The 12,557-nt window shown below is 55.6% G+C and overlaps 1 protein-coding gene across 1 annotated transcript in view; it reads left to right on the forward strand.

Annotated features, from left to right (window-relative positions):
- Positions 1-10,628, forward strand: part of IGF2R (insulin like growth factor 2 receptor) — a 95,968-nt gene extending 85,340 nt beyond the window's left edge. Inside the window, exons 42-48 of the mRNA XM_059401378.1 lie at positions 596-710; positions 1,851-1,997; positions 2,536-2,723; positions 4,549-4,735; positions 6,860-7,012; positions 8,035-8,104; positions 8,785-10,628. Of these exons, the coding sequence (XP_059257361.1) occupies positions 596-710; positions 1,851-1,997; positions 2,536-2,723; positions 4,549-4,735; positions 6,860-7,012; positions 8,035-8,104; positions 8,785-9,201 (1,277 nt within the window). The 3' untranslated portion in view covers positions 9,202-10,628. The remainder of the gene's footprint in view (positions 1-595; positions 711-1,850; positions 1,998-2,535; positions 2,724-4,548; positions 4,736-6,859; positions 7,013-8,034; positions 8,105-8,784) is intronic.
- The last annotated feature ends 1,929 nt before the right edge of the window (positions 10,629-12,557 follow it).

Raw genomic sequence — 12,557 nt, forward strand, 5'->3', positions numbered from 1 at the left:
CAGGGTCTTGTGCCTTGTGGACCCCCACACGCCAGGTGTCCGCGGTCTCTCGTCTGTGGTGTTGTCAGAAGTGGGAGAGTTGGGCGCGGAGCCGGGATGCCCGAGAAAACCAGAGCTGTTCTGTTTCTGGATTTTCTCTTTGTAGTTGGGAGATCTAGCCCCTGGCCTGTGACTCTCAGGGTTCCCCGGGGGTGGGGGTGTGTTGGAAAAGCATCTGCAACGACCCTAGAATCCTACAGAACCGGAGCAGCGGGGCTCTTCTCTATGCGCCCACCGTGCTGGGCACGTGGCAGACACTTCGGGCCGTGTTCCTCTCAGGCAGGCGAGGAGACATGCTCAACAGGCCAGAGTCGGGCTGCGAGTGCACGGGAGGGGAAGGGGTGTGAACCCAGGTCTTCCCAGCCCTGCCAGGTGTGGTGCGGACCCAGAGCGGTCACCCAGCTGGGCTGTGCTCGGAACCCAAGAGTGCAGACTTACAAGTTGTGAGAGAGCCAAACATTTGTTCTGTCTTGGCCTTTAACATAGATGCTGATTTCAGACACCGAAGCTTTTTATAACCAGAAATAACGTCACTTCTCTCCTTTGTATGTTTCAGATGAGAAAGTCATTGTAACTTACTCGAAAGGTTATCAGTGTGGGGAGAATAAGACGGCATCTGCCGTCATAGAGCTGACCTGTGCGAAGACCGTGGGCAGACCGTCGTTCATGAGGTGAGAGGGTCGGGCCTGCAGGGGGAGCCGAGGAGAGAGTGGCCTGAGAGCTCACCCCATCTCTGTCCTGGTTTTCACTTGCGGGCGTGTGGGCATGTAGGGGTGCAGTCGTGTGCGCAGGGAGAGGGTGTTTGTGCAGCCACTGAGACTTGGGGCCTGGGGATGGGGCTGGGGCTGTTAATTGTCCTGTGGGGTATGGGGCTGCTCTGCGCAGAGAGGGATTTCCTGGAAAAGGGGTGGGGACACAGGGTCACTTGACCAAAGCGACTTGTAAAGTGATGTTTCGCTGGCCTCTGCCTTCAGTATCGTTGTAGAACCAAAGGAGCAGCAGTTGGTGCTGCCCAGGCCAGCTGTTAAAGTGGCCTGAGACCCCCATGCAGGTGGGGCTGGTACCTGGGGTGCTCTTGGATCACCCGAGAATTTTCCAGGCAACTGTGCGTCGAGTGCTAGGAACAGTTTGGCCAACAGAGGGAGCATACGAGCTGCTGTTTCCCAATGATTCTTTGAGAAGCTGGGCTGGAATTTCGGGGGAGACCTGGGAATTGTCCTAGGATTTCAATCAATGTAGGAGTCAGAAAAGCTTGTAAAATAAAGTTCAAAACTTTGAGAGCAAGTTTTTCCAACTCTCAGATGTTGCACTGTTTCTTTTCCTTTCTTTCTTTCTTTCTTTCTTTTTTTTTTTTTTTTTAAAATATTTATTTATCTGAGAGAGAATGGGATGGGGGCAGGGAGAAGCAGGCTCCCCGCTGAGCAGAGAGCCTGACAGGGGGCTTGATCCCAGGACCCCAACTGAGCGAAGGCTGATGCTTAACCAACTGAGCCACCCAGGCATGGTGCCACGCTGTTTCTTAATAAAACAAAACAAAACTGTTAAACAGTTGCCTACTTTTCCACATTGCCGATGTGCTGGGTCATCACCTTCCCGATTACGCTCTTGAGAAAAGTCGGTAATAGCCATTCCAGCCCAGAGCGGCCGGTGCCTACTATGGGGACGGGGGAGGGTGGGGGGCTTCCGTGGGGACCCGGGCTCAGGACCGCTTGGAGCCCTGGAAGCCAGTCTTGCAGGCACGAGCAGCTGCGTGTGGCCGCGGCCGCCCACAGTGCGGCTGCGCGTGACCGCCGCCCTCGCCCGCTCCCCAGGTTCGACATCGACAGCTGCACTTACTACTTCAGCTGGGACTCTCGGGCCGCCTGCGCCGTGAAGCCCCAGGAGGTGCAGATGGTGAACGGCACCATCACCAACCCTGTAAACGGCAAGAGCTTCAGCCTCGGAGATATTTATTTTAAGTAAGTGGAACATTTTCCTTTTGCGCGCTGGAGTGTATTCAGAATCAAACCAGCAGTGTAGATCTTTCCCCCGTGGCGGGGGGAGCTGCAGGGAAAATCGGCAGTGTGTGTTGGTTACTGTTTCTAGGTAGCTGTCGTATTTTGCTTCAGCCAAGGGAAAGCATTACTCAACTATTAAGTTTTAACACCAAAGATGGTGAACTCTAGCAAGAATAAAAATAAAGTCGCTCCTCCTTCTCCTCCCCTCCTGATAATCCCAGGGGTTGGCCACCTGACCTCAGCGACAGGCCACAGCTGCTGGCCGTGCCCGGGCGGGCTGAGGTGGGCACAGTGCGGGCTGCTGCTCAGAGCACAGGCTGGAAGGCAGGAAGAAGAGGGGGTGGAAGCTGGCGCCCTCGGCTGTCTTCACAGGCTCCTAGGCCCGCCGACCTCGGGAAGGGCCGTGGCCTCCAGCCCTGCACTTGGGCCCGGCAGTTCGGGTCTGTCAGAAGCGGGTTTCTGGAGGGACTGAGTCACTGCCATCCTTTTTTCTCTTCAGGCTCTTCAGTGCCTCTGGGGACATGAGAACAAATGGGGACAAGTACCTGTATGAAATCCAGCTTTCCTCCATCACAAGCTCCAGAAATCCCGCGTGCTCGGGCGCCAACATATGCCAGGTTAAACCAAACGACCAGCACTTCAGTAGGAAAGTTGGAACTTCCGACAGAACCAGATACTACATTCAAGGTAATTGCCTTCCGTCAGTGTTCCATGTCCGGCTTCTTCAGAGGGACTAGAATTTCATGAAGACACTCCCTTCCGTTGAAATCCCCAGTTTGAAAGCAGAAGCCTGGTCTGAGTCTGTGTCCTGCTATGCAGTCGTCAGAACGATTCAAAAATACATGTAAGATGAGCATTTCGCTCTAGGAAAAAGTCACCCCAGTTCACAGATAAGCGCCCGAAAACCAAAAACTTGGTCTCAAGCCAAGGTTGTGAGGTGGGGTGAAGGCAGAAGAGAAAGTGTGTGTGTCCAAGAATTGCCTTCAGTTTGGCTTTGTCGTGTTGCTTCTTTACTGGGCAACTTCAGATGTTACTACGGAAGAGTGAGACGTGTTACATCTGTCCAAAGGGTGAAGAGAAAGGGGAGACACTCTTTACAAAGTTAAGTGTGTTTAAAAACCCAGCTGGCTCTGTTGTAAAAAAAGCTCCTAAGAGATTCCCCGAGAGGAGAAGCAGCTGCTCCCCGAGTGGTAGGAGCCCAGACATCCGCGTGCTCACACACAGACGCCGAGTGCCACTGTCCCTGCACGCGGCCTTGCCCTGCAGGCTCAGCAGACAGACCCGCTAGGTCAGCCTGATGCGCTGTCTTGATTTCGCATCATGGAGTAAACTCCCGTGGTTCTCTGTTCCTTTCCAGTAATTCTGAGTTTGATTAACTCGGGTCATGTCTGCACGGGCATTTATTTATTCATGGTTCCTAAAACCCCTTTCAGACCTTTGCACTTTCAGTGTTTACCAACGCTAGAAAGTCTGTTTAGTTTTAAGACCACCTTTTGCATTTCATGAAGAAATGCAGTTTCAGTCTCTTCCCGAGTCTCCTCTCATTCCAGAGGGCCAGAGTAGGAAGCCTGGAGCCCCATCTCGCTGCGATTCGGAGCTGCCATCGGCTGCCCGTCAGCGTGGGGACGTGCGCTCACGTGCCGTCCTTGTGGGGCGGTCCGTTCAGGTCATGCCTCAGCCGGTTATGAGCACGAACTCATGGGGCCTTCCCGAGCCCGGCCCACCGAGCCTGGAGCTCCAGGCTCCTTTCCATTCACGGACGTGGCTGCCTCACACACTAAACGCCCTGGCCCCATAGCAGTGGCGGACTGTGCACGTCGAGCCACCAGCAGACTTCGGAGAGGGCAGCGTCTGCCCGTGGCTCACTCCCTTCTGACACCAGCTGCGGGTTTCGGGTCGCTTCCGTCACTGCCCTGAGGTTTGATTATCTGCAGGACTCAGGACTCATTTGACCTGTTACAGTCACGGTTAAGGATGGAAACTGGCCACGGGAGGAGGCATCTAGGGTAGCGTCCGGAAGGGAGCCGGATGCTTCCATCGTCCTCCCGCTGTGGCGAGAGGATGGGTTCTGTTCCCAGCACTGGTGTGTGGCAGTGTGCGTGGACTCTCCCCAACCAGGGACGCTCACCGGTCCCCCAGTGTCCCGGGCTCCATGTGGAGGCTTGTTCGGTGGGTTGGCTGGCGGGTTGTCCCCTGGGTCCATTTCCATCTCCAGAAGTGCTGATCCCTCGTGGCCAGCCCCTGTTCTGAATCCCGCTGTTAGCTGAGGACAGAGCCTGACCTCTTCTGGAGGAAGGTTCAAGCCTTTCCTGCTTCCTGACGAGAGGCAGGGGCTCCGTAACGTGTGTCAGGAAACCTGTGAGAAAGTGCACATGTGGGACTCTTGAAGAAGGACCTTTATCTCGGATTTGAAGTTCATACAAACTTTTTACAGACCGTGGAAAGGTGAAATTGGGCCTTTATTGAAATATTGATGATAACATTGCCTGTGTTTTGTCTTCCTTTTTGACAGATGGTGATCTAGATGTGGTGTTCGCCTCGTCCTCGAAGTGTGGGAAGGATAAGACAAAGTCTGTGTCTTCCACCATCTTCTTCCACTGTGACCCTTTGGTGAAGGATGGAATCCCTGAGTTCAGCCACGAGACCGCCGACTGCCAGTACCTCTTCTCCTGGTACACCTCTGCTGTGTGTCCTCTCGGGTGAGTACGCTGTCCTGGCATGGCGGGAGCCTCCTTGGTCACTTTGCCCTTGGGACATGCACGTCCTAGCTGGACGCCAGCTGGCTCACTCAGAATGCAGCTCGAGCATCTGTTGGTGTGAGTTCTCTGCCCCAGCGCTGTCCTGTGGGAATATTCTGGCATGTCTGAGAACCAGAGAGGCAGACCCACGTAGGCAGGACCCCGCTTCAGCGGCTCTCCAGGTCTTGTCCTTCCTGGTCCCCCCACACCCGCAGAGCCACCGTCTGCCCCTCCCAGTGCGTCGGCATGCGCCTACGAGCACACACGAGGCCGCAGCCCCCTCGCTCTTTCCGGCCTGCCCCGGCCGACAGTTCTCCTCACTGGCTCGCAGGAGGCGGCCGCTGTGGCTCCTCTGTGTTCCCGGCACGTTTTTCCGTCTGCTCTAGTGCAGATTGTCGTGGGGTAAATGTTCCTTTAGCTTGAACAAAGTATTGTCTGTGTTTGAAGGAATGAGAACTTGTTCCACAGATTTTGAAAATTGGCCATATGCCGAGTTTTCGTGGGAGTGTGCGTTTGGGTGCTGAGGACTCCCAGTGGGGGAAGGGCGGCCGCGGCTTCTGTGCAGCCTCGGGGAACCCCCCCTCTTCTCGGCCCCATGGCCTCTGTTCCTCCGCCCGGTCCACAGCCACATTGAGAGGCCCTCGCGTAGACGTGCTGTTACACGGTGCTTTCCTCTTGGATTTGTTTTCTTCCTCTTTCGTCCGTGTCAGCTTCTCCCAGGAGCTGCTGTTCTCTGTGCTGAGACTAAGATCAGGAAGGAAGGTTCTTGCCTAGTAGCTGTCTGCTTTGTGTCCTGGAGGATGTTTTCTCTGCAGCCGGAGCTAGGGACAGGGGGGGAGTCCCAGATCCCCTCTGTCTGACCTCCAGTCAGCTTTTGCTTTTGAAATAGTCCGCTTTGTCCTGTGTTTTCCAGGAACGTGGATGTAAGGCCAGCGTTAGCAAATTTCTAAATGTCACTGTCGTGTAAACAACACGGGGCAGTTAAGACCCAGTAACGAGAAATTAACTGAAAAATAGAGACACACTGGGACACTGAAGCACACTTCCGAGTAATTCCGGGCTCCCAGGCGCGCCCAGAAGTGGAAGCGAGGGCACACTTGGAAGCGAGTGAGGCCGAGCGCCTCTCCCGCCAGAGCACCGCTGCGGCCGTGGGGCTCTCCCCACCCAAGCAGATGGTGAAGGGGAACATGGCGCTCCTCCTCCTCGTGGATGGGCATCAGCTGACTTGGCTCCGGCCGAACCCTGATCGGCATGGTTATACGTACATAGTCGGGCCATCGGCTGCCCTCTGACCCAGCTCGAACGAGTGGTTTTCTGAGTCTGTAGCATCTGTAGCCACCAGTTCACTGCACTGCTCCTGAGCAGCCCAGAGGGTCCTGTCACGTTCCTCTCTGCCTTCTTGGCGGGGGGGGGGGGGGGGGCAAGAATTGCCACCAGGGGTTCGTTCTGTCGCTGCCATGAGTGCCCACGGGACCAGGAGTGTCGGGTCCGTCCACAGACGCCTAGTTCTCTGAACAGAAAGGGAAGTCCGTCCTGGTGCTTCTGGTTTTCTGTTAGTGAATTTTTACGACTTTCCTTGGTTAAGGTCCTGGACCAATCTTAGCTGGTGGAGTAGCAGGCGTGTTCGTCACTAGCCCTGTCTCCCGGGACGAGCAGCCTGGATAGATGGTGCCGCGCCCCGTGCTGTCCTGGGGGGGGCCCTCCACCCCCGTGGTGCAGACACTACGTCCCCAGACAAGATGCAGGGAGGGAGAGGCCTTCGGACAGCAGGCGGCCACTGTTTGTCCCCAGAGAGGAGGGTCGCGGGTCCTGGAAGACCACTGGGGACCCTCGTCCCTCTCGTCCCCCTCACAGGTGCCTCTGTGCCCTGACAGTTGTCTGGTGGGATGAGTCAGGACTCCGGCTGCGGTCCTCTGTCGCCGCCGCGCGCCGAGGGCCAGGCAGCGCCGTCCACCCGTGTGCTGGACTCCTGTCTAACCTCCATGTCCAGGGACTCTGTCACTGCTGCTGTCTGCATCCTGGTTTGGGGACTGCGAGGGTTGCCGCTGGGGTGGCACGCCCCCAAGTGACGTGGCTTCCTTTCAGGGTGGGCCTCGATGGTGACGGTACGGGCGAGGACATGCCGGAGCACAAGGGGCTGTCGGAGCGAAGCCAGGCCGTCGGGGCGGTCCTCAGCCTGCTGCTGGTGGCGCTCACGGGCTGCCTGCTGACGCTGCTGCTTTACAAGAAGGAACGGAGGTGAGGAGAGGGAGGCGGTGCAGGGTGAGGGACTGTCCTGGGATCTGGGACTGTGTGTGTTGTGTGTGTGTGTGTGTGTGTGTGTGCGTGTGTGTGTGTTGACACCGTGGATGCTGTCTCTGAAGTTTTATTTCATAAATGGCTCCATTCCTGTGACAAGGCGTTCGGTGTGACCGGCGCCGTGAAGCCCGACTCCGTGGAGCCGGTCCCAGGCATCTGAGTCGGGCTCTGGTGCTCCCTTCACGGAGCAGGTGCTTGGGGCGCTCAGCCAGGCCCGCCGGTTTCTAGGATGTTGGTCTCTGGTTGTGTCCAGAGATAGATGGAAGATGACCACCTTTGACGAGCGCACTGTGTCCTGCTCCGCTGAGCCCGCCGTCCTGTCTTCCTCCTCCTCCTCCCCTTGCCGGAGTGAGCATTTGTGAGATGCGCGCCATGTGCGATGCCATCCTCTTGGCTCACCTTCCCTGGGTCAAAGGGCTCATCCTGCGTGTGGCTGTCCACCTGGGAGATGGCCGTGGCGTGCACGGGTGAAGCCCAGAGCCCAGGAGCCCTGTGGCGTGACCATCCCCTGCAAGTGAGGGCTGGCGTCCGGAGTCCTGAGTGCAGCCGTCTCACCCCGGAGAGGCTGGCAGGGGAACACAGAGTCAGGGCAGAGGGCTGGGTATGAGCTGGTCTCGGGTTAGTCGTTTGGCACACAGAATCTCACTGCGGCCCGGGGTGGCCTTTTCATAGTCAATACGGGTCAGCGGAAAAGCACAAATATTAGCTAACTTGCCCCTGCTAGACCACTAGGAGGTGGAGCAGGGTTCAGATCTACTTCTGTCCGATTCCAGAGTATTCTTTTCACCGAACTGGGTTATGGCCCCACTGCTGTGGGCTAAGTGGGCCTGTGCCGTGGAGGGCTGTGTCCCCACCGGCTGCCGGCTTCTCTGTCGGGCGCGTGAGGGGCCGGGGCCGGGGCCGGGGCAGTGGGGCTCTGGCCCCGCTGCTTCCTCCCTGCAGCGACTGTGCTTGCCCTGCAGGGAGCTGGTGGTGAGCAGGCTGACCGGCTGCTGCCGGAGGAGCGCCAACGTGTCCTACAAGTACTCGAAGGTAACGTCCCGCCTTCCCCCCCGTGTGCGGCCGGCCGGCGGCGCTGACCTCAGTCCGTGACAAGGAAAATGCCTTCATCGTCGGTTGTCCTACGAGAGGGAAAACATCATCTGTTGTTTTTAACCCAAACCCCCTATTTGTTTTTTTTTTTCCTTCAATTTTTTCTCATTGTGGTTACAGCTTCAGTTGCTTCTGCTTTGTTGGTTATTTTAAAAAAATAAAAAAAAACAGTGAAAATTTCTGTGCCATCTGCCATTTGGATGGATGCTTTCAGATGACTCCCCAGACGGGTGTTATTTGGCTGAAGGCTCGTGGCTCGTGATACGCCTGCCAGTCCGCTTCCTAAAAGGCTGATCTCAGACCCAGTCGTGTCCCTCCTGTGGCTTCTCTTCGGGCTCGGCCCCACCCGTCCACCCCCCCGACCCCGCCGACACCTGGCTTGGGTAGAGGCCGCTTTCCTGCCCTCGGCGACGCTGTCTGCCTCGGTGGGGTCTCAGCGGGAGCCGACAGTCGCCGGCCCTCCCTTCCTCTCCTCGTGGGGAGCCTGGGACTGTGGGGACTGCAGTGGGCCGAGGAGGGGGTCCCCGACTCCGGGGTCGGCCGTGGAAGGGAGGGCCGCAGAGGAACAGCGCGCAGCGGGGCCTCAGCCGGGCTCCAGGGTCCTGCTTTGTCTCCGGCAGGTGAACAAGGAGGAGGAGGCGGATGAGGATGAGACGGACTGGCTGATGGAGGAGGTCCGGGCGCCCGCCCCGAGGCCCGGGAAGGAAGCACAGGAAAACGGCCACATCACCACGAAGTCTGTGAAGGCCGAAGCCCTCACCTCCCTGCATGGGGACGAGCAGGACAGTGAGGATGAGGTTCTGACCATCCCGGAGGTGAAGGTGCACTCGGGCAGAGGGACTGGGGCCGCGGGTGTGCCGCAGGGGAGAGTCCCGCAGAGGAGTGGGCTCCGGGAGAGCGCAGAGGGTGCTGGGGTGCCGCTGAGAGGGGACCCGGCCCGCAGAGGGAAGGCCAGGCCCGCGCCGCCCAAGACCGTGAACTCCGGCAGCCTGGCGTCCTTCCATGATGACAGTGACGAGGACCTCCTACACATCTAGTCTCCTGGGGCCTCCAGGAGACGTGGGTCCGGCGTCACCAGGCACCTCCAACCAAATAAGACTTCAGCTCGATGATGCTTCTATCATTTTTGCCTTTAACAAAAACTGTTTCAAAAGGGAAGAGTTTTTGTGATGGGGGAGAGAGTGAGCAGGTCAGGTTTACAGTCCTTGGAACAAGGCTCTGCTCCTGTCACTGGGGGCAGAGCTGGGGCCCTGGGTTTTGTCCCCAGCCCTCACATAAAAGCATGGCAGCCGTGCACGTCATATTATGTGCCCGGGCCACACGCGTCTTGGAACCGAGGGCTGTGTATTTGAGAAAAACCCTTGCTGCTTTAGGCCCTGTAGGGTTTTGACCATTATATTTTAGCATTTAATTCTCTCCTCCTATTTATTGACTTTGACAATTACTCAGGTTTGCAAAAAAGAAAAAAAAAAAAAAGAAAAAAAAAAAAAAGAAAAAAAAAACCAAAAGAAAAAAAACCAACCCAACAGTCTTTTTCCTGCCGGCTGGGGTACCGTCGTGGTTCATCCGCTGTCCGGAGGAGGAGCTGTCGGTGTGCTAGGAAGGTTCTGTAGGAGATTTTGAGCTGGTCAATAATGTAGCCTCTAAGTTAGAATGCTCCATCCTGTCCTTCCTTTTTGCTTCCTGATTCTGAGGGGGAACGCACACGTGCGGGCACACACGCGTGCGGGGCTCCCCGAGTGCCTAGGCTTGGGAGGGTTCGCCTGTTCTCTGCCTTTCGTCAGTAACGGCTGCAGCTTTTTGCATGACATCCTCGATCCTAGGTGCACAGGGCACATGTATCAGTATTTCTTTCGCCGGCTGGTGAATTCAAACAACCCACCCAAAGATTGATTATTTGTGTGTGTGTGTGAGGATGGAGTTGAGATTTCAGAGAAAATAACTTTTTTCCAGATTTGGGAGATAGGTCTCACCTCTTCAGGTTCTCATGATACCACCTTTACTGTGCTTATTTTTTTAAGAAAAAAAAAAAAAAAAGTGTTTATCAACCATTCGACCTATAAGAAGCCTTAATTTGCACAGTGCGTGACTTCATGGAAATTGCATGAAAGCTGATGGGCTAGCATCTCGCCCTAGCATTGCACTTGGGATTCCTGCTCTGGGGGTGCTGGGTCGGCCTCTCAGGGCTGCAGGACGGGAGGGCAGGAGCGCTGTCCTTCCCTGGCTGTTGGCACCTTTCTTGAAGTGTTTAATGAATGACTTTTCTCGAATTATAGAATTGTATATAGACTCCGGTATTCATGTACTGAAAAGCAAGCTACCCTTGGTTTGTACTCGGTTTGGCTGGCTAATTTGATTTCAACATGAGTGTATTTTTTAAAATTGATTTCTTTCCTCATTTTTTTTCAATCAAATTTACTGTAATATAAAGTATTCAACAATTTCAATAAAAGATAAATTATTAGTCGGGTGTTACTGCTTTGTCCCCCTCGATGGCGAAATGTTGCCGAGCCCACTGCCACGTCTGCCCTTGTGTTCTGTGAAGTTCCCGAAGAGGTCTGGGTTTGGGTTTCGGTGGCACGATGCTCGCTGTCTTAGGACCTCGACCATCGCCGTCCTGGGCTCTCGACCTCACCGTCCTCGCCAGCTGTCGCTATAGGTAGTTTTAGGAAAATGGGCCCTGACAGCAGGTATTTTCAGAGAAGTGGTTTTTTTGGTAAGTGCACAGCCCTCATGCTTCATTTCCTTGAGCCAACTTTCTGACGCCCTTTTGTTGGAGTCTGTCCAAGGGCAGCGGGGAGGTAGAGTTGGGGAGAGGTAAGCACCGTGTAGGCAAGTGCGTGTCAAGGAAATCCGTGGTACAGAGGAAATCTGCTCTCACTAGAACACTTAAAACCATTCGAAACCAGTTGTATGCCAACCACTAAATCGCACAGTGCACACGAGGGCCCTTTAGAAGGGCTGACTGCCGCCTGGGCATTTAAAACAATCTTGTGGAATGATGCAGTCCTTCGTGTGAGTGCACGGATGGGCCTGCAGGACTTAACTAAGTCTCTTTTTGGGGCTCAGGTCACGAGGGAATACTGAGCGTGTTGGGGGCAGGCGGTGTGCACGAGGCGAGGTTTAAAGAAATCCCCTTCACCAGCTTCTGAAGAACATTCATGACTGAGGTGCGCTCACATGACTTGCTTCTCCAGGTGGACTTAATGACTTGAGGTTAGCCTTTCCCTTGAGCTAGCCTTGCCGTGTGGCCAGGGAGCATGGGGTGAGCGAGGGATGCCGGCAGGGAGCCACACGTTGGGTGCTGTGGGCGCGGGGCTGGCCGCCTGGCCGGACTATCCATGCATCTGTCCAGGCTCAGGCGGGGACCGTGATCCAGGCAGGTGAGGAGGTAAGGCTGGAGCGGGCCGGGACTCGAGATGTCTCCTGAAAGTCCCAGTGAGCCGGGTGCGCCTGCGCCAAAGACCTGTGAGAGTGTGGAAGGGCAGGGTCGTAGCAGAAAGGACTGGATGTGCGCTAATACCTGGTGGGCTGTGCAAGCCGCCCCTGTGGCCCTGCACACCCTGGAGAGCCTCTCAGCCTGGAAGGAACTAAATAAATAAAGACTTTTCTTAAAGATGGAGGGCAATGGGGCGCCTGGGGGGCTCAGTCCATTAAACATCTGTCTTTGGCTGAGGTCATGATCCCAGAGTCGTGGGATCAGGGCCCCTCCCTCAGGCTCCCTGCTCAGCGGGGAGCCTGCTTCTCCCTCACCCTCTGCCTCAGCTCCCCCTGCTTGTGCTGCCTCTCTCTCTCAGTGTCAAATAAATACAAAAAAAATAAAAAAGATGGAGTGAAAGAGCAAAGTAAAGCTTGTGACTTGTTTCTCCTGTTTTTTTTCACATCTTAGTCTCTGTTGTGTGCTGACCAGTTTGCAAACCAAATTCAGTGAAGAATTACTTCAGATACTATATTTTGATGCTGCATAGAGGGAAACTAGACTGAACACATGGTATAGTTGGTCGTCACCCCTGGACAGGGCAAAACTGGGGGCCCCCGTGTGCGCACCCCACTGTGTAGGGTGACCCGATGGCTGCCCTCAGCACCATCCTGGAGGAAACGGTTTGGGGGAGCTGGCCGTGTGGGGTGCGTAGCTGGACACACCGTGGGGTGCGGTGCCTCAGAAAGCCCTGGTAGAAGCCAAGGGCTACGTCCCAGCAAACCTTGGGACCCTTGGCTGCAGAATTTTTTTTTCTTTAATTTTGAGATGATCAGGACATACAGAAATTTTGAACAAAAAGGACAAGGAACTTTTTTCCTTCTCTGTTGCTCTTTTTAGTTTATTCCAGCCCAGAGAGTTCCTCTGTCTTCTTTGTACTTCCATGGCCTTGACACAGGAGGTTGCCCTCCTCAC

Source organism: Mustela nigripes, chromosome 5 (assembly GCF_022355385.1).
Source record: "Mustela nigripes isolate SB6536 chromosome 5, MUSNIG.SB6536, whole genome shotgun sequence".
NCBI classification, from domain to species: domain Eukaryota; kingdom Metazoa; phylum Chordata; class Mammalia; order Carnivora; family Mustelidae; genus Mustela; species Mustela nigripes.